Source organism: Oryzias latipes, chromosome 2 (genome assembly GCF_053564925.1).
Source record: "Oryzias latipes strain Hd-rR chromosome 2, Olatipes_Hd-rR_3.1".
Taxonomy (NCBI): domain Eukaryota; kingdom Metazoa; phylum Chordata; class Actinopteri; order Beloniformes; family Adrianichthyidae; genus Oryzias; species Oryzias latipes.
The window spans coordinates 31,594,956-31,618,136 of NC_136238.1; the positions used below are offsets into that span (position 1 = coordinate 31,594,956).

Here is a 23,181-nt window from a genome sequence, read left to right on the forward strand (position 1 = left end):
AGCATGTCAGCACACACTGCACACGCTTGGATCCATGCAGACGTGTTGGAAGCCAGAGCTTCAGGCCGGCCTTCAGTGGATCTGTCCGTTCATGCTGAATGGGAGCAGAAGAACGTCTGTTTCAGCTCTGCTGCTTCAGCTCCACTCAAACTGCTGGGAACTCCAAACTCTCTCAGAGGAGAAAAACAGCAGAAAGCTTTCTGCAGCTGCTCTCACAGTGGATCTTCCTCTGTCTTCTTCAGCAGCAGATGATGAAGAGTCACTTTCTTCAGGTTCCTCTCAGTCCTGACCTTCATTCCTGATGGACCAAAGCAGACTGACAGCAGCTCTTTAGCTCCACAAAGAAAACTCTGCAGTTTCCCAAAAACCTTCTGAAGCAGAAAAACCAGGAGACTTCCTGTCTGTCTGTCAGTGTTGGAGTCTTCCTCCATCTTCAAATGATGAAGGTTTCTGCTTTGGAACATTCCAGAAAGCCTTTTGAAAGCCTCCTGATGATGCTGGAGGACAGGGAGGAGCGCAGGAGGATGCAGGAGCTCCCAGAGGAGGAGAGGCAGGAGGAGCAGAGGGAGCGGCTGCTGGAGCAGAAGCAGCTGCAGACGCACTTTTGGCTCTGGGCTTCAAACTTTGATCAGGAGGAAGAGGAGGAGCTAAAGAGGAGCAGGAATGCTGGGAGTGGGACTGGAATTCAGACTGAATCCAACATTTAGGGATAAAAATGGCGTCTTCCAGAAATAAGTCAGAATTCTTTATTGTCAATGTAGATGGTGATACAATGAAACTGCAGCAGCCTTGAAGTGATGAAGTTAAATAAAATAGAATAACTGTATTTACATCTCTAACAACAAATGAACAATATGTACAGAAACTGTTAAATATTAAATTTTTCTGGTCAAAATATAATTGAATGAGTCGAGTTGCTGTGAGCGCAGCATAGTAGATATTGTGTTATTGCACATAAGTCAAGATATTGCACACATGTGTAGTCATAGATTTAGCATTTGTATAAAGTCAGAGTGGGTGTAGTTGGTGGAAGTGTGTGTATTCCGTATGGTGATTTCCTGTGGAAAAAAGCTGTTCCTTAGTCTGTTTGTCCTGGTTCTGATGGACCTGTACCTCCTTCCAGAGGGCAGCAGATCAAACAGAGAGAAAGCAGGATGGGTGGAGTCAGTGATGATGTCAGTCACTCTGCTGAGGCAGCATGACTGGTAGATGTCCTTCAGTGAGGGGAGGGGGCAGCTGATGATCCTCTTCTGTCTTTACCACTCTCTGGAGACTCTGCTGTTCTGCTTCAGTGCAGTGGGAGAACCACACTGTGATGCAGGAGGACAGGATGCTCTCAATGGTTGACCGGTAGAAGGTTACCAGCAGCTCCTGGTTCACATTGTTCTTCCTGAGTCTTCTCAGGAAATGCAGGCGCTGCTGAGCCTTCCTGATGGTGTTAGACCCTGTGAGGTCAGCAGAGATGGTGGTGCCCAGGAGGGTGAAGCTGTGGACCCTCTCCACACAGTTTCCATCGATGTAGAGTGGGGGTGGATCTGCTCTGTTCTTCCTGAAGTCCAGGATGATCTCCTTGGTCTTGGTGGTGTTCAGGATGAGGTTGTTAGCCTGACACCACCTGGACAGTTTCAGGACTTTGTCTCTGTAGGCCGTCTCGTCGTCCCCAGAGATCAGCCCCACCACAGTAGTGTCGTCTGCAAACTTCACTATGGTGTTGCTGGTGTGGGCTGGTCTGCAGTCTGCTGTGTACAGCATGTCCGTCACTGAGGAGTGACATCACTGAACACCGTCACTGCCTGGACCTCTGTCTGGGTCCTAGTGCCCTAAAGGTTACAGCTCCTGGTTCCACAAGAAAAAAGTCCATTCTAGAGGCCACTCTGACGTCATCATCATCAAAGACAGCGTTACCTAGCAACCATACCAAGACCATAGCAGCTATAGAGGGAAACACAACAAACCATCAACGGCGGTTAAAGCAGTCAGACGTTTGTTCTGCAGCTCAGCAAAAATCTCTGCTTTAGGTTTTGGGGAGAAAAACAAAGGAAAACACACGGAGAAGGATTCTGCAAAGGAAATCCCAAGTTCTATTGGTAAGTCAGCGTCCTGGAAACATGCAGCCCCATATGGTTTCAAAGTGGACAGAAAATGTTTTTAGGAGGTTCTAGAATGTTCAACAACTAGAGCTAAATGAAACTAGTGCATGAAATGACAAAGAACTTCCTGTTTGAAAGGAATCTCATGATGGCTTCCACCTGTCTCTTTGCTTTTCCTTTCTTTTTTGGGTTTCTCCTCTTTGGGAGGTTACACAAAACTGCACTTTAACCCAGAAGGAAACAACAACCGCTCCACAATCCCTGAATCCCCTACAGCAGGGGTCTCAAAGTCAATTTACCTGGGGGCCACTGAAGGCAGGGTCTAGCTGAGGGAGGGCCGCAACTTCAACGCACACACACACGCAACTTGTGAGTGTCTGAGAGCCAATAAATTTGTATGGAACATGTACTATACTACTACTATACTCTATCAGTAACGTTTTCTGTACAAAATGTACTTATAAAACTCATTCAAATAAAATATGTAAATACAAAATTCAATAAGTAAACAAATCAGTAACATTTCTGTTCATTTAGTCTTCTATATCTGCTGTTTTCTAATTTAAACGCCCCTATTAACACAGTTCAGTTAAACTGTTGAATTATATTAAACACTAAAGAAGACTCATTTCTACAGTTCTGTAACCTCCATCAATGGTTCTTCTAAACTTCTCTTGTCTTTTTTTTTACTGCTGGACACTTGGCAGCACTTCCTCCCAAACAGCTGAGACCCTCAGTGTGGATGAAGATGATTGTCTGTAAATCTGGACTTGGACTCATTGAAATTTAAGGTGGAGACGTCAGCGAGGATGTGCTCCCAATTTTGAATCTGTGTTGAATTTTTTTTAAGTTTACTTTTTAAAACACAAATTAGTAAAGGAGGAACAAAATTCAGTAAACATTTTTGGATTTTCTTCCTTATGACTTTTTGCACAATAAAACCCTGGTCACCAGTTATTGTAGAGCAGCCGGTCAGTCAATCAAATGTCTGTGAATCCATGATTTCCTTAGAATATTTGACTCTAGATTCAGATCCATCTGGTTCAAAGGATGAAACTGCAGCATTTCAGTAATGAGTTTGATAAATATGGGTAAATTCTATATTGCTTTGACTGCGATGCTTGACATAAATCAATAAATGTTTTTGCTGATATATCACTATAGTTCATTTGGCAATACTTGTATTGATTCCAAATACTGTCAGGACATTGATTTAATTATTGATTTTAATTTTTTATGAATGTGATGTTTCCTTTTATCTTTTGTCCATTTTCCACAACATTGAACAGACTTTTCCGCCTGTCATGAGTGAGATTATGAAAACAAATTCACTTTGATGCAGACTTTTTTTCTATTTATTTTTCTTTCTTTAAATCCATTAAACCCAATGCATTATGTCAATTGTATGGATGAGAACTGATTTTTAACAAGAAGCAGCTGTTAGTTTATTGCGGGTCTGGAATCATAAGCGGTGAGTCTAAGCCCCGCCCCCACCTCTCTACGTGTTGGTTGTTTTCCCCCGCATGCAACCCCCGCCCCCCTCCAGCATGTTCTACACAGACACAGCATACGTTCATAATAGCAGCAAGGTGACAGGATAGTAGGGGCGTCCTGACGCAAATTGAATTAATTTTACGCGGAAATGGGTGGTCTTAGTCTAGGGCAGGGGTCGGGAACCTTTTTGGCCAAGAGAGCCATAAACTCCACATATTTTTAAATGTAATTTCGAAAGAGCCATACAATATTGTTGTGTCCCTTTCCCACACTGAGGCACAGAGATTTAACCTCTTTTAGGGTTCTTTATTCTGGTTACTGCAGACCGTAACAAACGCCGTACAATTAATTCAACAACTCCTGAATCTCTCCCGCCGAGACGAGACGAGAGCTCTTCTCCCAACTTTATATTCCCTCACTGCCGCATCAGCCCTCCCATTTCCCCTTATTCGGCCCATAGCTGAACCCCATTGGTTCAAACTCCCCAACGACAGGCTAAGCGACAGAACTGAGGGCCAATCAGATCTCTGCATGATGCGTTCAATGAACTCGGGAACATATAACGCGACCCAACATCCACCAGTTAAACTCAGTCCGCTACAATATGTTTAAAACTAAAAATACAAGTGAATGTGTGCATTTGATGTAATTTGAACATTTTTAAAGTCCAATAAGTCTGTGGATTCTTTTTAATAACATTGTTATGCTGTTGCTAATAAATGATGAGTATTTCTTAGCATTGTAACCGAGCGATGGGGAAGGTTCAATAATCAGCCACTCTGTAGTCAAAAACAACTCGGGACACTCAGTCTGCCATTTAGTGAATCTGCTCACCACTCCTTTATTCTTCTTCAACTCAAAATCCACAATACTCTCTGAACTTGCCACGCCCCCTGGTCTCTAGGGTAACTCGGGAGGGGCACACCTCTCCCAAAATAAAAGATCCAAGAAGTTGGTTACAGCATTAATGTGACTCCTGGTGCTGCGTGGTGGTTTTGCTGATGGTCTAGTCTGGTTGATACGTGGCGAGTTTCAGCTTCATGCAGGCGTTGAGTCTTCCATCCGTTAAACGTGATCATAGGTTGGTCTGAATGTTCTGTAGATGTGAGAAAGACTGCTCATATGCAGATTTGGAGCCAAACACACACTGACGCTGCAGTTAGTGACGGGTTCTGTGTTTTAAGTTATGACAATGTGCCCACTACCCCTACACCCTTTCTTCCTCACTCATCCCGATCCTGCAACTGCACGCTCTTTCTCAGATATGGGAGCGCGCAGTTGCAGGAACAGCAATTAACAGGTTTCTGGCTGTTAAAACTCTGTGAAATAATAGATAATAGTAAATTAAGTAAGTAAGTAAAATGGTGCTGATTCTTCTCTCTGCAAGCACCGCTACTACTGCGCGCCCCTCTGGCATAGCATCGCAAACAAGGACTGGTCTAATGAAAAAAAGATGTTATAATTAAAGATTTGTCTGTGAGCCAGATGTGACCATCAAAAGAGCCACAGGTTCCGACCCCTGGTCTAGGGGCATAGAAAGTTTTTTTTTTTTTTTTTTTTGGGCGCTCACATGTCCCCTACGAGATCGCCACTGACTGTCTTTCCAGGAAAACTTTCCGTCCTATAACAGACTCTGGTTGGCGTTCACAGCTGCAGACACGCCCCCTCCACGTGCGCTCACACTGCTCTCTTCCTCCAGCCCGCTCTGACGGTGTTAAAGGCACCACAACAATCTGGGAACATGATAGTTATTTTACAAAAACACAAAGAGCCGCAGCATTTTGGACCGTTTAGCTCTTTCTGCCATCGTATATCTTTGGTAGCGTTCCTGTGTGAGCTTCTTCACCCCGCCCCCCGTGCACACAAATAGCCAGAGAGACCTGTCCTCTTCAGTCAGAATAGTGAAATTAATATAATCATTAAATAACGAAAAATTTACTGAGTTGGTGATTTAAATATGGCAGATAATGTTCATATTTTGTGGGACACATAAAAGCTACTTCTCCAGTATCGAAAGCAGAACCGTTGAGGTCAGATCTTAACAATACTGGGGTCTTGAAGAATGTTGCCCCGGGGCTCGTTACCCATCCTTATTACCTAAAAATACATGTTGGTATTTTTCGAGTTATTTCTCTTCATTTTCAATGCTGCCCAACTCAAATGGCTCAGGAGACAACGGAGGACGCTGGACAACTCCACTCATTTTGACTTATTTTTATTTTCAACAAATGGAATGGATGAGAGCTTGATAACCTTGAAATAAAACAGAACATAATTAAACAGACATCAGAAATGTTTGTTGTTCAGCTCACCAAGACTGCCAGACAAAACCCCCACCTGCACACTGTCACCTAGTTAAATACCTCTTCCCATCTACCTACCTGGTAGATTAGGATTCACATTTTCCTTATACTGCCCCCTTCAGCTATGGAGTTGATCCTATCTGGAACAATCCTCCAAATCAATGTTCAGGAGCAAAAATAAAGAAAATAGAAGACAAAAAGGCAGGACAGACAAATCTTAACAGTATTTATTGATCATTTTATTTTAGTGTAAACTTACACCAGAAAATATCCATAAAAATACTAATAAGGTACCAGAGTGAAAAGCAGCAGATTAAAAGGAGTTAATAGATCAAATCTTAACGATACCTATCTCTACTAGATGTTAACTTTGCTAGATGTTAACTCTAATGATTCAAAACAACTAATTTCTATTCTAAAATAATTCATTTTGTGAATTTTTTTTACATATTTTGTCAGCAGTGAAACTTATTGTCTAGTATCATTAGATTGAAATGTATTGATCCTTTTTTGCTTTTGATAGTGGTGGCTTGGAGAAGATGAAAACCTAAAAAGCTGTCAGGATAAGACAAGACCAGACTTTATTGATCCCTGGAGGGAAATTCAGTTGTTACAGCAGCCAAACAAGAAATATAGCAGTTAAAAAAACAAATAGCAAGTAAAAATTAAAATAATAACAAAAAGTGGAAGTAAAAGTACACGTCATAAATGAATAAGTAAATCCAGCAGCAGTTTCAACAGTCCTAAATTGTGTCATTCTATAGTCTAACTGCTGCTGGGAAGCAAATCATTGGGACAAAGAACCTCCTGTAGCGGATCAAATATCAAAACAACCAAGGTTTTTTTTTTTTTTTTTTTGGAAAGTTCATTTCTACACATTTAATATTCACTTGTGCCTCCCTCTAATGAAGTTATTGCTTCAACGTGGTATGGAGGCCATCAGCCTGTGGCTCTGTGTACATGAACTAAAAGCTTCATTAGAACACTGGGGTTTCACCCCAGAAGTTTTAAGCATTAAAAGCTTATTTTAAAATATTTAATTTTTCTGAGATACAGAACTTTTCCCCTGTAAAATAAAGTCTTCTGCTGTGGTACAGAGGTTGAGAGGTCGACCTTTTATCAGAAAAGTTTAGAATTTAGAGTTTACACTAAATCCTTACATTGTCAAGAAAAAGTCTTACAAGTTCTCATGTGTTTGTTGACACAAGATACTTGACGAAAACTTTTATCACATTTTTTACAAGTAAAAGGCTTTTCTCCTGTGTGAGTTCTCATGTGTGTTTTGAGATGATGTATTTGATTAAAACTTTTTTTACATTCTTCACATGAAAAAGGCTTTTCTCCTGTGTGAGTTCTCATGTGTGTTTTAAGAGCAGATATTTGATTAAAACTTTTTTTACATTCTTTACAAGAAAAAGGCTTTTCTCCTGTGTGAGTTCTCATGTGTGTTTTGAGATTAAATCTATGACAAAAGCTTTTTTTACATTCTTTACATGAAAAAGGCTTTTCTCCTGTGTGAGTTCTCATGTGTGTTTTGAGAGTAGATATTTGATTAAAACTTTTTTTACATTCTATACAAGTAAAAGGCTTTTCTCCTGTGTGAGTTCTCATGTGTGTTTTGAGATGATGTATTTGATTAAAACTTTTTTTACATTCTTCACATGAAAAAGGCTTTTCTCCAGTGTGAGTTCTCATGTGTGTTTTGAGAGTAGATATTTGATTAAAACTTTTGTCACATTCTTTACAAGAAAATCTCTTATCTTCTGCATGGATTCTTATATGAATTCTGAACAGAGATATGTTACAAAAGCTTTTACCACATTCTTTACAGATATAACATCTTTCATCAGACCCAGTTTCCATGTCGTCAGACGGGTTAGTAATTATTCTTGAGTTTTTATCAGACTTGATAGAGGAAAGTCTTTCTTCTTTTTGAGATTGTTTGTATTTCTTACCAAGACTTGTCTTCTTGGGATTTTTTCTAACATCAGACTCACACTGACCTGCTGACATGTGAGAGCTGTCCACACTTTGGACATGACTTCTGTCCCTCCTCTTCCTCTGATCTCTGTTCTGTGGATCTGTCTCTTCATCTGTAGTTGATGTTGATTCTTCATGTTGGTTTCCTTCTTCATCCTGACTATCAGTTACATTAAAGCTCTGCTGATTGTTTAGATCTGCTTCACTGTTCTCATCTTCCTCATAAGTAGGAATCTCCATCAAGGTATCAGTCTCCTGCTTCAGATCAATCTGATCTTCATCCTGACTGATGCAAAGTTCCCCTGGTTCCTCTTTAGTATGTAGACGTTCCAGTTCTTCATGTTCCACTCTGAAGTTCCTCTGCTGGATGCAGAGATCTTCCTCTTCAATCATCCAACACTGGGGGAGGACTGCAGGGACACAAAAACAGGTCCTTTTATCTACTATGGTGACTTTATTTATTCTTAAGTATCAATACAAATGATTGCAGTATCATTCAGTATAGGGTTGTGCCGATGGACGATATCATCGTCCATCGTGATGGGTGACTGACATCCCGATGGAGAGACCACCATCGTGATGCCACGCCCCCGCCACGTTGCGCGTCGACACCATAAGCCGCGGTTACATGTACAAAATATCTTGATAGAATCAATGGTCGGATTAGAATCCAACCGTGTAGATGGGACCAGAAAAATGTTTTCAGAATATAAAAACGTTCACTAAGGTCACAATTTCGGTCGGAATATATCATTCGCACATGCGCAGTATTCGCACATGCGCAGTTTGAAAACCGGAAAGGGATACAACTTCCGCCGAGCGGCTTTTTTTCCCAACTTTATTGAATGTAACAATTCAATACAAAACGATAACAGCGCCGAGCGGCTAAATATATTGACATGTCAGCTCGGTAAAATACGAGATGATCTACTAAACGTCCTTTTAATAATGTTACGGTTATTATGAAACACCTGTTCGCTCATCATTTGAATTTTAATCCGTGTGGTCAGTGCTTTTTCTGAACGAAGCCAGGATTAGCAGTATGCTAACACGGGCTAACAACATTAGCTTTGGGTGGCGCTGCAACATGTGAATAACATCAGCCTTTGTTTAGTCAGGACACGACTGGAAACACAAATCCACGTGATTGTTTGAATGTTTTCTAAGGACTGAGAGACATATCTGCTTTGATGCTCAAACCTCTGTGTGTCTGCTGACGATCCGAGCTGTGCTCAGACACACGTTTAGACCCGGTTCTGAGTTCGGTTGCTTGTAACCCTAGAGCTGCGGGACGGATCGCAGTTTTAAATCTCCCACACATACCGCTCATGTACCCCCCCCCCCTTCCCATCAAACACAAAGCTGTAAATCCGCACTCCGCCGGTCCACTCCGCTAAGTGCGGGAGTGGACTACTTCTTTTCTATCTTGCTTGTTACTTTTTCTGTTAAAGTCACTTCCCTCAGTTTATATTGGATCATCGCGGATTAACCATTAGTTGGGAAATAAAATGAAAAAAGCAAAATAACGAATAGCAGTTATATAAGAACAAAAAATGTAAAAAATACCCCCCCCCCCCCCCACGATGTCATCGTCCATCCCGATGGTTGACAGCAAACATCGTCAACGGCCAAATTAGGGGACATCGCCCAACCCTAATTCAGTATATGCACATTAAAAAATGTTTAATAAAAAAAAGGATTTTGTTTTCTTTAACACTACATTATAAAACTGTGCTGAAAAAGCCCCCCCCCTACACCTCCCCCTTATGAGGAGAGCTGTTTCAGTCAATAAATAGTCTGAACCAGTTAAAGATGGAATATATTTTTTCTTTGTTTTTTTTAAGGAAATGAAATTGCAGATAAGTAATTCATAAATGGTACAAACAGGTTTTTAATGTTATATAACTGTATACCCAAATTAAATCATGCTGAGATAAATAGGACACATTTACTAGAAAGGGGACGGAGGGATTAACAGAAAATGTACTTTTAACCTCATTCTGTCTCCAATTATTTTGATATGAAATTACAAAAAGGAAAACAGTTTGAAAACAAATAGAATGTTTTAGATTCTTGTCATTATTGACAGTAAACATGCAGGTATCTATAGTAAATGTTTGACACAGTCTCTGAGGCTTCTTTCAGCACACCAGTTGTGTTATGTTAGGAATATTCTGCTAATAAAGTTACATTCACATGTCTGTTATTGTATTCATTTTATTTAGAAATCACCTGCAGGACCAAGGTCTGGGGCACCATCAATCGGGGTCAGAAACTTGCCTGCGGTGGTGTTGGTGGGTGTGTTTATGTGTGCGTGTTAGCCTGGAGGTGCGCTGGCAGCGCAGACGATAAAAATGTGTCAAAAATGGACAGAAACAATTTGACAAAAATGGCTCAATTTAAATTAGACATTTTATTATTAAATATATTTCATTTTGCTTTGAAAACCTGTTCATTATTTTAAAACAGAATTTTAAATGTTAATTTTAATCAGGTTGAATATTATTATAATTGTATCTCTTTTTTTCAGAAACTGATTTCTAAATCAATATTTTCCAAAGTAGCTTTTTTTATGTTGCTGTTTTTCAGAATGACTTATTTACTTCATGAAGAGTTTTTCCAGCAGAATGAGTCTGTCAATCAGTGAAAGTGGGTGGGATCTAAACATTGGCTGATCCCTGGAAATCGACTTGTCTTCCTAGATACCCGCTCTGTGGTGTTCCAGTCAGAGGGATGACATATTTCTGTTGTGAAACCGGAGGAGCTTTGTAGAATCCAAGCGCAGTCACAAAAATGGAGTGGCGAACTAGGTTCTCTTTCAACATTCGTTTCGGTATCTCACTATAGGACACGCCCCCTGTGCTGTCCCCCAGAAGCTCTTTTTCACTACGCCAGTCTTGACTGGCAGACAGAAGGTGACGTCTGCTCTCAGGAGGCGGGACTTCGTCCTGCTATAAGAGCCGGACGCCATCTTCTCTCCTCAGTCTAACACCTCTTCTCGCTCCCAGAAGCATCCTCAGACGGCAGGTGTAGTATCCGAAGCTAGCTTAACTGTTCCTAGAGCGAGCTAACAACTCGGTCGCTGAACGCTAGTCGGTGTTACATAGCTTGTCTGGGTCACGCGGTTGGTCTGTCTCCAAACAGCACCCGTTAGAACTAGTCACCATAGTAGTAATTTTCGCGCTTCGCACTCAACCGGAGTCGACGAAGTCGTCATGGAGCCTGAACCTTTCCTCGCCATGGAAACGTTCAGACCTCTGCCTAGAGCCTGCTCATGCGGTAGCAAAATCGCCGGGGCAGACACCCATTCTGCCTGTGCTGCATGTCTGGGGCTGCAACATGCCCAGGAGGCGTTAGCATCTCCGGCTAGCTGCGAGTATTGTGCGCGCCTCTCCCTCAAGACCCTGAGACGCAGACTAGCGCGCCAAGCTAGTCTGTCCAAGGCGGACCCGGTCTTGGGGGTAACCAGCCCCCCACTACCAGAGGAGTCTACGCAGGGAGAGGTGGCAGGCATGAGCTGGGGCGACCAACTGGATACGGTCGCGCCACTCGAGGGCATGGAGGAGCAGGAGGCCGCGCCCCCGGAGTTTCAGGACACTGTGCCCGACTCCGGAGACGAGTCCATCAGCCTTGGCTGCGGGCGACGCGTGCGGCGGCTTCCCAAACCCGACCGCCGCGATGGACCTGCATGATGTCTGCAGAAGAGCAGCTGAAAAGCTGGGCATTAAGTGGCCTGAAGCCCTCACTGAGGCCACCACGTCTCGCTATGAGGGAAAAAGACTGCCTAAAGCCAAGTCTTCCAGCAGACAGCTGCTGCCAGTGTTCCCTGAGTGCTTGGAGGAAGCGACCAGGACCTGGAGCACCCCCTTTTCAGCCAAAAGCCCCGTCCTGGGAGGCTCGGCATTCGACAGGGCCAACATGGAGGAGAAGGGATTCTCGCAGATCCCTCCAGTCGAACCGCTGCTGGCATCCCACCTGCACCCGACACAGAAGTCCACCATGACTTCCGCGGGCCCCGCCCTGCCCTCGAAAGCTGACTGCTTCCAGTCAACTCTCACCGAAAAGGGCTACAAGGCAGTTGCCGCATCGGTGAAAGCCCTGAATGCATCTTCTCTGCTCCTAGCCTACCAGGCAGAGCTGCAGGAACAGATGTCAAGCACACCAACCCCAGACCTGTGGAACGAGCTATGCGTAGTCACAGACCTTTGTCTGCGTCTCTACAGGTCCGCAGTCCAAACCTCTGGGCGAGACATGGCCCTCATGGTTGTCCAGGAAAGAGCCCCGTGGCTGAACTTGTCCAGTCTCTCTCAGAAGGAGAAGACTCAACTCCTCGATGTGCCGGTGGACCCAAAGAGCCTATTTGGGCCAGCAATGGCCACAATGCAAAGGCGCTGTGAGGAGAAGAAACGGGAAGGTGAAGCGCTGCAGCTGTGTCTGCCCAGGAAGGTACCCCCTCCTACCCCAGCTGCACCGCGTCTTTCCTTCGCTCAAGCGGTAGCTAGACCAGCTTACCGCACTCCGAAAAACCAGCCTCAGCCAGGTGACCGGAGCCACGGAAAGCCTGCTGAGGCCAGAGGGGCCTGGGCCTAGAAACCGTCTGCTCCCAACGTGACAACGGCAGCCCAGCCAGCGCCTCCTGTCGCTCAGAGCGCAAAGAAAAAGAGGCGTGCCACCTAGGGCGCAACCAACAGGGATGGAGAGCGGGCACAACCAGAAGCCTGCTTCCCCCCTTCCACGACACGTTCCGTTCCTGTCGTTTTTCTCCAGGGCATGTTCCAGCCCGACCAAAAGGCGTGCAGAGGCACAGGTGGCCCTCACAGTTCACAGCCAGTTGGAAGGGAGAAAAGAGGGACCCACAGAGAGCTCAGTGGAGCCACAGTTGTGTCCCAGAAAGTGTTTGAAAAGGTTTTTAAAACCAACACAAATAAAAAATCCCCGAGGCGCGCAACCAGGCCCCGAGCCAAGGGCGCAGCCTCAACACAGAAAGACAAAACAAAAAACAAAACACATACAAATGACGGGAAGCCGAGTGGGAGCTGCGCAGCCGCACATGAGGCCACAGGAGGGAGCTGTTGCTCCACCAGTGGCACAGCAGCCCAGCACCGTGGTAGCAACGAGCCCTGCGCCAGCGCAACTCGTGTTGGCCACGCCCACCAGTGTCTCAGCGCGGAAGCCGCTCGGCCCGCTCTCGGACAAATCACAGCAATGGTGGCACTGCGGGGCGCCAGACTGGGTTATAAGCATTGTTACCAAGGGTTACAGACTCCAGTTTGCATCCACCCCTCCCCTTTTCAATGGTATACTGCAGTCGCAGGCCAGGGGGCAAAATGCACCAATTTTTGCAGGAAGAGATCAAAACACTGCAAGGCAAAAGAGCCATTCAGCTAGTGCCACCGGAGCAGGCTCACAGCGGTTTCTACTCCAGATACTTCCTGGTCCCAAAACGGGGCGGAGGCCTGCGTCCGATTCTAGACCTGCGAGCACTGAACAAATACTTGAGGAAGTACAAATTCAGAATGCTAACACACGCAGGTCTGGTACGGTTTGTGCGTCCAGGAGACTGGTTTGCCCCATAGATTCTAAAGAGGCATATTTTCCCGTCCCAATATACCCCCCTCACAGAAAGTATCTCAGATTTTCCTTTCGAGGGAAGGTTTACGAGTTTCTAGTGCTCCCCTTCGGCCTCTCACTGAGTCCGTGGGTGTTTGTGAAATGCACGGAGGCCGCCGTCGCACCCATGAGACAGATGGGCGTTCGGCTGGCCATGTATATAGACGACTGGCTGCTCGCAGCGCAGTCTCCCGAAGAACTCAGGAGGCAGGCCGGGTTGCTCACATCGCACCTAACTGCACTGGGCTTCACAGTAAACTGGGGAAAGTGCGTATTGACACCAGTTCAAACGATCACTTTCATCGGCTTATCCCTGAACTCGGTCGAGTTCAGAGCGCGACTCTCAGCGGAGAGAGTGACAGCCTTCCGGGCGTGTCTGTCACAGTTCCGCAGGGGGGCGTGGATAACATTCAGACTGTGCCACAAACTCCTCGGGCTGATGGCATCGGCGCTGTCCGCCATCCCTTTTGGCCGCTTACACATGCGTCCTTTTCAGCGGTGGGTGGCGTCGCTCAATCTAAGCCCCGCCCGCCATGGTCACCGGTGAGTGCTTGCTACGGTTACGTGCATTCTCGCCCTACACAAGTGGAGGGATATCTCCTTCCTCACCACGGGTGTTGTCATGGAAACCGTGCAAACAAGACAGGTGATCACCTACAGACGCCTCGCTGACAGGCTGGGGAGCCACTCACGAGGGCAGGACAGTGAACGGTCTGTGGGGCTCCCACATGCGATCAGTTCACATAAACTGCTTGGAACTCCTGGCGGTGTCTCTTGCACTGAAACATTTCTTACCCTTCCTGAAAGGGCGCCATGTTTTAGTCAGGACCGACAATACCACAGTGGTGACGTATATCAACAGACAAGGAGGGCTGCGCTCACTTCAGTTGCACACGCTAGCACACAGACTGATTATGTGGAGCAGCTCCCGTCTTCTGTCGCTGTGGGCCATCCATGTACCGGGGATAATGAACCGGGGAGCCGACCTGCTCTCCAGAGGGAACCCGCGTTACAGGGAATGGAAGCTCCACAGCCAGGTGGTAGCCCAGATGTGGAGCATTTACGGTCAAGCAGAGGTCGATCTCTTTGCGTCAGCGGAGAACGCCCAGTGTCAAATGTTCTACTCTCTGACGGACCAGAGCGCCCCCCTGGGGGTGGACGCACGAGTGGCCGTCCCGACTTCTGTATGCGTTCCCACCGTTGGAGTTGATTGCCCCTACCCTCACCAGGGTTCGGATGGGGAAACACTCTCTCATCCTCGTAGCCCCTCGGTGGCCCGGGAAACACTGGCTAGCGGACATCATTCAGATGCTGCACAGCCAACCGTGGCCTCTACCTTTACGCAGGGACCTCCTGTCGCAGGCCCGCGGGGAAATTTTTCATCCTCATCCGGAACGCCTGGCTCTGTGGGCCTGGCTCGTGAGAGGCTGAATCTCATGGCAGCGGGACTCCCGCACAACGTCATGGACACGATCCAGAGTGCCAGAGCGCGGTCCACCCGCTCCGCCTACGGCGTCAAATGGCGCGTTTTTGAGGACTGGTGCGTAAAAATGGCCGTAATGCCTTTCCAGAGCCCAGTCCCAGTCATTCTATCGTTCCTTCAGGAACTGATTGAAAAAGGTTTGTCCTTTTCCACCATTAAAGTGTATCTGGCGGCCATATCCGCCTGTCACATAGGTGTTAATGACAAAACAGTGGGCCAGCATCCGCTTATTTGTCAGTTTATGAGGGGCGCACGTCGGCTCCGACCGGTGTCGAAAAGCCTTGTTGCTCCTTGGGATTTACCGGTGGTGCTGGACGCACTGTCGTGCGCACCGTTTGAGCCACTGAGGCAAGTCAGCCTCAAAGCGCTCTCTTTTAAAACAGCTCTGCTTATTACAGCTTCTGCTAAACGAGTGAGCGACATCCATGCGTTGTGAGTTCACCCGTCCTGTTTGCAGTTCTCCAGAGGGGATTCTAAGGTTTTGTTGAGACCGAATCCGGCATTTATGCCCAAGGTTTTCAACCCTACCATACCTTACCACCCCATTGAGTTTTTGGAATTGAATCCGCCTCCTTTTTCTTCTACGGAGCAAGAGAGGCTTCACACATTGCGCCCTGTGCGGGCGCTGCGCATGTATGTGGAGAGGACGGCTGGCTTCAGAAAATCTGAGCAGCTGTTTGTGTCGTGGGCTTCTCCTCACACAGGAAAGCCTATAACCAAACAACGCCTGTCACACTGGGTTGTGGGCGCTATAACCATGGCTTATAACAGCAAGGGGTTAACACCCCCGGCGGGCCTGCGCGCTCATTCCACTCGCGGCATGGCCTCATCATGGGCAGTTTTTCAGGGCATCTTTCTGGATGATGTGTGCACGGCTGCCAGTTGGGCAACGCCTAACACTTTCATCAGATTTTATAGACTGGATGTCACTAGACCAGGGCTGCCTCACGCAGTGCTAGGTGTGGGGTCTAGGGTTGTGCCGATGGACGATATCATCGTCCATCGTGATGGGTGACTGACATCCCGATGGAGAGACCACCATTGTGATGCCACGCCCCCGCCACGTTGCGAGTCGACGCCATAAGCCACGGTTACATGTACAAAATATCTTGATGGGATCAATGGTCGGATTAGAATCCAAGCGTGTAGATGGGCCCAGAAAAATGTTTTCAGAATATAAAAACGTTCACTAAGGTCACAATTTCGGTCGGAATAAATCATTCGCACATGCGCAGTAGGGTTTGAAAACCGGAAGTGGATACAACTTCCGCCGAGGGGCTTTTTTTTCCAAACTTTATTGAATGTAACAATTCAATACAAAACGATAACAGCGCCGAGCGGCTATATACATTGACATGTCAGCTCGGTAAAATACGAGACGATCTTTTAAACGTCCTTTTAATAATGTTACGGTTATTATGAAACACCTGTTTGCTCATCATTTGAATTTTGATCCGTGTGGTCAGTGCTTTTTCTAAACGAAGCCAGGATTAGCAGTATGCTTACACGGGCTAACAACATTAGCTTTGAGTGGCCCTGCACGTAAACATGTGGTAATAACATCAGCCTTTATTTAGTCTGGACACGACTGGAAACACAAATCCACGTGATTGTTTGAATGTTTTCTAAGGACTGAGCCACATTTCTGCTTTGAAGCTCAAACCGCTGTGTGTGCTGACGATCCGAGCTGTGCTCAGACACACACTTTAGACCCGGTTCTGAGTTCGGTTGCTTGTGTACCCCTAGAGCTGTGGGACGGATCGCAGTCTTAAATCTCCCACACATACCGCTCATGTAACAAAGCACCCCCCCCCTTCCCATCAAACACAAAGCTGGAAGTCCGCGCTCCGCCGGTCCACTTCACTAGTTAAGTGCGGGAGCGGACTACTTCTTTTCTATTTTGTTTGTTACTTTTTTTGTTAAAGTCACTTCCCTCAGTTTATAGTGGATCATCGCGGATTAACCATTAGTTGGGAAATAAAATGAAAAAAAGTAAAATAACGAATAGCAACGAAAAATGTAAAAATAACCCCCCCCCCCGCGACGATGACATCGTCCATCCCGATGGTTGACTGCATACATCGTCAATGGCCAATTTAAGGGACATCGCCCAACCCTAGTGGGGTCCACACCTACACCTGTATGATCAGCCTGGTTGTTCTCTGTTGGTCTTCGTAGTAAGCTTATCTGGCAATACGGGAGTCTCTACATCCCATAGTGATATACAGAAACGAATGTTGAAAGAGAACTTTAGGTTGAGAACTTAACCCCGGTTCTCTGAAACACGAGTGAGGTATCTCACCAGATCACCCTCCTTGCCTGGAGCGAGAAGAGGTGTGCTTACTTAGACTGAGGAGAGTAGATGGCGTCCGGCTCTTATAGCAGGAGGAAGTCCCGCCTCCTGAGAGCAGACGTCACCTTCTGTCTGCCAGTCAAGACTGGCGTAATGAAAAAGAGCTTCTGGGGGACAGCGCAGGGGGCGTGTCCCATAGTGAGATACCTCACTCATGTCTCAGAGAACCGGGGTTAAGTTCTTAACTTAAAGTTTTATTATGTGGCAGAGGGGATGAATGGAGGGGGAGGAGAACAGGCCAGCAGGTGAGCCCACGGAACCACATCAATTTCAGCGATATCTGCATTGCTGACATTAGAGGATCACATAGAGACAAACAATCTGTCTGCTGCAGAAGATGCAAACATGGACGACTCTGTTTTTCTAGTTGGAGGGTTCATGTAAAGAGTATGTTAATAAAAGACAAGCCCTGAATATTATTATTCCTATTCGACCCCAAACTACAATATCAGCTGGCTGTCTCTGTCTACTGGCCAGCCAGCGGCCCGCACGCCATTGCTTTTACAGTCCAGTTTTAGTGTACTTAAATGGTAAATACCAAGTAATATTCAAGTGAACATACCCAGTATTTAGTACTAAAATTACCATGTAGTTGAGTGGAAATAGGGCTGACTTTCTTTTACAGTCCAGTTTCAGTGTACTTAAGGGGTAGTTTCTGTGGTAAATTTATGGTAAATACCATGAAACGTGAGTGCAGACTTAAATTGTCCTCTTTTCTCATCTACTTCTACCCTTCCTCTCTTCTCTATTTTTGATCATCATTTATCATTTAGTTCTCCATGCCTCTGTTTGGTGCAGTGCGATTCATGTATTGTTCCTCTTTTCCTCTCCCCTCCTGGGGAGTGGGAGTGCTTCCAGACTCCAGTTGGCTCATCCGTGCTCCAGTTCCTGACCGTCTACCTCGCCTTTGCTCCCGCTCCTACACCTGGCTGTGGATCCTGCCTCTGACGAGTACTGGCTCATCTCTGGCTCGTCTCTGCTCTGTACCTGACCGAGTACCTCGTCTCTGCTCCTGCTCCTACACCTGGACCTGGCTGTAATAATAATAATAATGGATTGGATTTATCTGCGCTTTTCAAGACACTCAAAGCGCTTACATTGTGTCCATTATTCATTCACTCCTCATTCATACTTGGTGATGGTAACTACGGTTGTAGTCACAGCTGCCCTGGGGCAGACTGACAGAGGCGTGGCTGCCAGTTCGCGCCTACGGCCCCTCTGACCATCACGGGGATCATTCACGCACGCTGGTGGAGCCACACTGGAGGCAAGGAGGGTGAAGTGTCTTGCCCAAGGACACAACAATATTTTGGCTGGTGGGAGCAGGGATCGAACCGCCAACCCTTCAATCATTGGACGACCCGGTCAACCACCTGAGCCACTGTCGCTGTGGTTCCTGTCTCCGGCTCGACTCGCGCCTTTGACTGTCCCCCCCAAACACGGCTGGATGAAGCTCGTCTGCTGGACTTTATATATGTAGTTGTTGTGTTAGATAATTTCATTCTTCTCCAAGAGTTCTGGTAAATTGCCCGTCTGTCCTGGGGGAGAATCCCTCCTTCATATGGGCACCCCTGAGGTTTCTTCGTTTTTTCCGGACTCTGTTTTTTTAGGAGTTTTTCCTTACCGCGAAGGGGGGTCTAAGGGCAGGGATGCCAGTATAGCTTAGTCAGTTTGTTAGTTCATTTTAGTATTTTCCTATTGAAGTACCATGTAAGTACCCAGTAAATTCCATAAAAAGTACCATGTAAGTACCCAGTAAATTCCATAAAAAGTACCATGTAAGTACCCAGTAAATTCCATAAAAAGAACCATGTAAGTACCCTAAAAGTACCCAGTAGTTACACAATAATTACCACGTAAATACCACTTAAGTACCATGTAAGTACTCTAAAAGAAAGCGTTACCAATTATAATCAGTAACAGAAATGCTTTTTCATTTTCACAATGTAACTGAATCAAATGACTCAAAATTAAAATAAAAAAATCAATCGTTCAAAATACGTTTTCTTTTTCTACATTAAAACCGCTTATTCTGCGTCATAATTAAAACAAATGCAAAGAGGGGATTTTCGTTTTCACATCCACTCTGCGAATAGTGTTTCAAAACTCAATTCCAGTTTGCATTTCCAGGAGGGATGTGGGGCGATGATGTCAGTGAGTGTTAGCCCAACCAGCAAACGGCAAAAGTTTAGCATGGTGAAATCTGATAGAGCTGTTCATGGGGCTATAGCTGTCCTGGAACAGCAAAATCAGCGTGAAGTTGCAGGAGAAGATCTTCTAAATGTGCTTTTATTACTGTTCTGGTTATTATTAAGGGCCTGCTCGCTCATAATTTTTAAATCCGTGCGGCCAGTGCTTCTTTCTTGGCTGGAAGAAGGTTTAGCATTAAGCTAATACGTGCTAAAAACATTAGGCGTGGAGGAACACATCTTGTTCGTTTCGATTCAAATTCAAAAATGCTGACAATGAGTCTCTGTCCCAATATTTATGGACCTGACTTGCATTATGGGACAAGTCTGATACATAATGGGATACATAGCATGTAGCCCTCAGATAAATAGCTCTTTTCAGACTTCAGGCTTTTTACAGCAATTATTAGGTTAGATTAAAAATAGATTCATGAAATGACGTAATAGTTAGTGATTGATTAATCACACAAAGAATTCATCTCATGACAGTTCTGAAAACACTGTCATAATTTAATTTTTGGGAAATTTTTAAAAGCTACATTTAATAAATGATTTTCTTAGCAGTCAGAAAAACAGAAATAAAAAGTATTTTGTTAAACAGTGAAGTGGAACTTTGTGGCTCTTGTTGGGTTTTGGTCTGGAAGAAACTGGATCAAATGGTTCTTTTAGTGTTAAAGGTTCCAGACTCTTGATTTCCACTGAAGCTATGAGTATGAAATGTCATTCCACAGACAAACCATCAACAAAATGATCCTGATGCTGCTGAGGTTCTAATGGAAGTGAAGCAAATCTCAGCAGAGATGCAGTTTTTCTAAACTGAAATCACTGACATTAAACAGCCGGAACATTAATGGAGCTGAACTGGACACAGAAAAACCTCCCTGTTGTGTTTCCACCCACCAATGAGGAGCAGTTTGATGAAGATGAAGCTGCACTGGAGGAAGAATCAGTCCAGAAAAAAATGGAGAACAATTCCGACACTAAGCAGTTTTTCACTGATGTGTTCAGGTTTGAATCTTTTCTGTCTGCAGATCCATGAGCAGGACCCTGTCTTTGGGTTTTAGCTTGAAATGTAGTTTTGGAAATAGAATCTGTCTGGATGTCTGGAATTGGAGACATGGAGACATCAAAGAGGTTTAGATGGGATTTTGGGTTTGACAGAGAAATCTGCTGAAAAGAACTGAACTACAAACTTAGAACCACAGACGACAAAACAGATTGTACTTTTTTATCTGTTAACAATTTTCTCTTTGATCTGTTAAGGTTTCCTGTTTGTCGTTAGCTGGAGGGACTAACTAAGATCATATGATTTGAATAATTTTGTCGGCTGCACTGACCAACAATGTCTTCTGTCTTTTCAACTGGAAGGGACAGAAGAGACTCTTCCAGGACACGCTGTTGATGGACTGCATGTTTGGAGAGCTTGAAGCTCAAGATAGAACCGTTGTTGAAGTGAACATACATATAGTGTGGAGATGAAGATCAGAGTCACACTGACCTGCTGACATGTGAGAGCTGTCCACACTTTGGACATGACTTCTGTCCCTCCTCTTCCTCTGATCTCTGTTCTGTGGGTCTGTCTCTTCATCTGTAGTTGATGTTGATTCTTCATTTTGGTTTTCTTCTTCATCCTGACTATCAGTTACATTAAAGCTCTGCAGTTCCTCTTGAATCTGTGGAGGTTCTGTTTCCTCCTGTTCCTCTTTAATCTGTGGAGGTTCTGGTTCCTCCAGTTCCTCTTGAATCTGTGGAGGTTCTGGTTCATCCTGTTCCTCTTTAATCTGTGGAGGTTCTGGTTCCTCCTGTTCCTCTTGAATCTGTGGAGGTTCTGGTTCCTCCTGTTCCACTCTAAAGTTCCTCTGCTGGTTGCATTGATCTGCCTCTTCAGTCATCCAATGCTGGGGGAGGACTGCAGGGACACAAACACAACAAGGAGCCTTTTATACGTTTTTAGGACTTTTGGGTTTTGTCAAGCTTCAATAAACTCTGTGATCATTGGAATATGAATATGTCTGAGGAGTCTGGAGGACAACAAGAGACTAATGGAAGCAATAAATATAGATGCCATTATATTATTTAACAAACGTGTCATTAATTTAAAATTGGAAAAAAATAATCAAAATTGTCATTATTTAATTAAAATTCAATGCTAAGTGATTTACACAGGTTCCATTTCTAAGTTCTTCTAATCTTCTACATTCTATTCTATTTCTCCATCTGACATTGACACAGTTTAAAGGTAAACTTTGTTTCAGGGTGATGGTTGAACTCCCGCCTTCTAGTTTGTTCTTCTGGTTCTAGAGAAGGAAAGTGCTGATTCCACTGGTGACAGAAACAAACACACAGTAGTGTCTGATAAAAAAACATCAATGAACACTCATGGATCATGTGTGACACATGTTACTGGCATCTGCATTTATGGCGCACAGTCGCGACTTGAACATACCGGGGTGTGGTTCCACCAGCACAAGCAGCTGCTCCAGATGTGTACATTGGAATGTGTACACAAGTGGCTTCTGGACAGTTTTGGAAAGATGTACACAAAAATACACAACTGGACAGACCGGACCCTCCAGTGGACAGGCTGTAGGTCAGAGGTGGGCACTGAGGGCCGCATTCCTGCATGTTTTCCAGCATACCCTGCTCTGGCATGTTCTAATTGGCTGGACACACCTGAACCAGGTAATCAGCCATGAGTAGGGCAAGATTATTGGCTGGACACACCTGAACCAGGTAATCAGCCATGAGTAGGGCAAGATTATTGGCTGGACACACCTGAACCAGGTAATCAGCCATGACTAGGGCAAGATTATTGGCTGGACACACCTGAACCAGGTAATCAGCCATGAGTAGGGCAAGACTATCTGGAAATCGTGCAGACACACCGGCCCTCGAGGCCTGGAATTGCCCACCCCTGCTGTAGGTAATAACCAAGTCCAAAGTGTGTCCTCTGTTGTGAGCAGCTGTGGGACATTTTTGAAATCTGTGGGAAACTCACAATCATGACATCATCAATGTTTTCCACAGCTATCTATCACTATCAATTAGGTATACAAAATTTTTTAAAAAATAAATATAACTTAAAAAAATAATCCATAAAAATAAGGGTCCATTACAAAAGTTGAAATAGATCAAATAAATTACACAATGTCTGGGCATTCTTATGATTCATGTAATGTAAAGATTTAGAGAATAGGTTGAGACGGTTGAGTAATCCATTAATGTGAGATTTCACCCAATAAAATGCTTTGAAATTACAATCAGTGCATTAATCAGAAAGTCCAGATTTTTGTGAATAAATTGTAATCGAATTTTAATTGTATTCCAATTTAAAGGGCTAATGATGATATTTTTGTATTTGAGCCAATTATGAAAAGAAGACCAAAACTCTTTTACATGAAAACATTCCAATAAAAGATGTTCCACAGTTTCTACATAATTTCCACAAAAGACAAAAAGATCAGTATCCCAGTTAAAGAGAGAATGTAAAAATGATTGGAAGGGTAAATATCATTTAACGGGAGAGCCCCAAAAATAGCACTGCTCATATAGCAAATCAATATATTGTGGCGATCTGGGGTTTAGCCCCGCCTTCAGCTTTTAAGACTCATGGGAAGTGGGGAATCTGGGGTGTGTTCAATTGCTCACCAGAAGTGAGGGAGCTGTGAGCAGAAGTGAG

General features: G+C 44.8%; 2 protein-coding genes across 6 annotated transcripts in view; one reads left to right on the forward strand and one right to left on the reverse strand.

Moving 5' to 3' along the window:
- Positions 1 to 23,181, reverse strand: part of LOC111948918 (uncharacterized) — a 377,453-nt gene that overhangs the window by 352,149 nt on the left and 2,123 nt on the right. For 2 of the 3 annotated variants that reach the window (XM_078935750.1, XM_078935754.1), the window contains exons 2-3: positions 21,001 to 21,411; positions 7,891 to 8,277 (exon numbers count right to left, since the gene is read on the reverse strand). In XM_078935750.1, the coding sequence (XP_078791876.1) occupies positions 7,891 to 8,277; positions 21,001 to 21,411 (798 nt within the window). Of the gene's footprint in view, positions 1 to 7,890; positions 8,278 to 18,213; positions 18,348 to 21,000; positions 21,412 to 23,181 lie in introns of those variants that run through there. The other variant, XM_078935758.1, reaches the window with a different exon arrangement.
- LOC144986665 (NACHT, LRR and PYD domains-containing protein 12-like) overlaps positions 1 to 23,181 on the forward strand; it is a 515,000-nt gene that overhangs the window by 94,687 nt on the left and 397,132 nt on the right. The gene's annotated exons all lie outside the window — the stretch shown is intronic.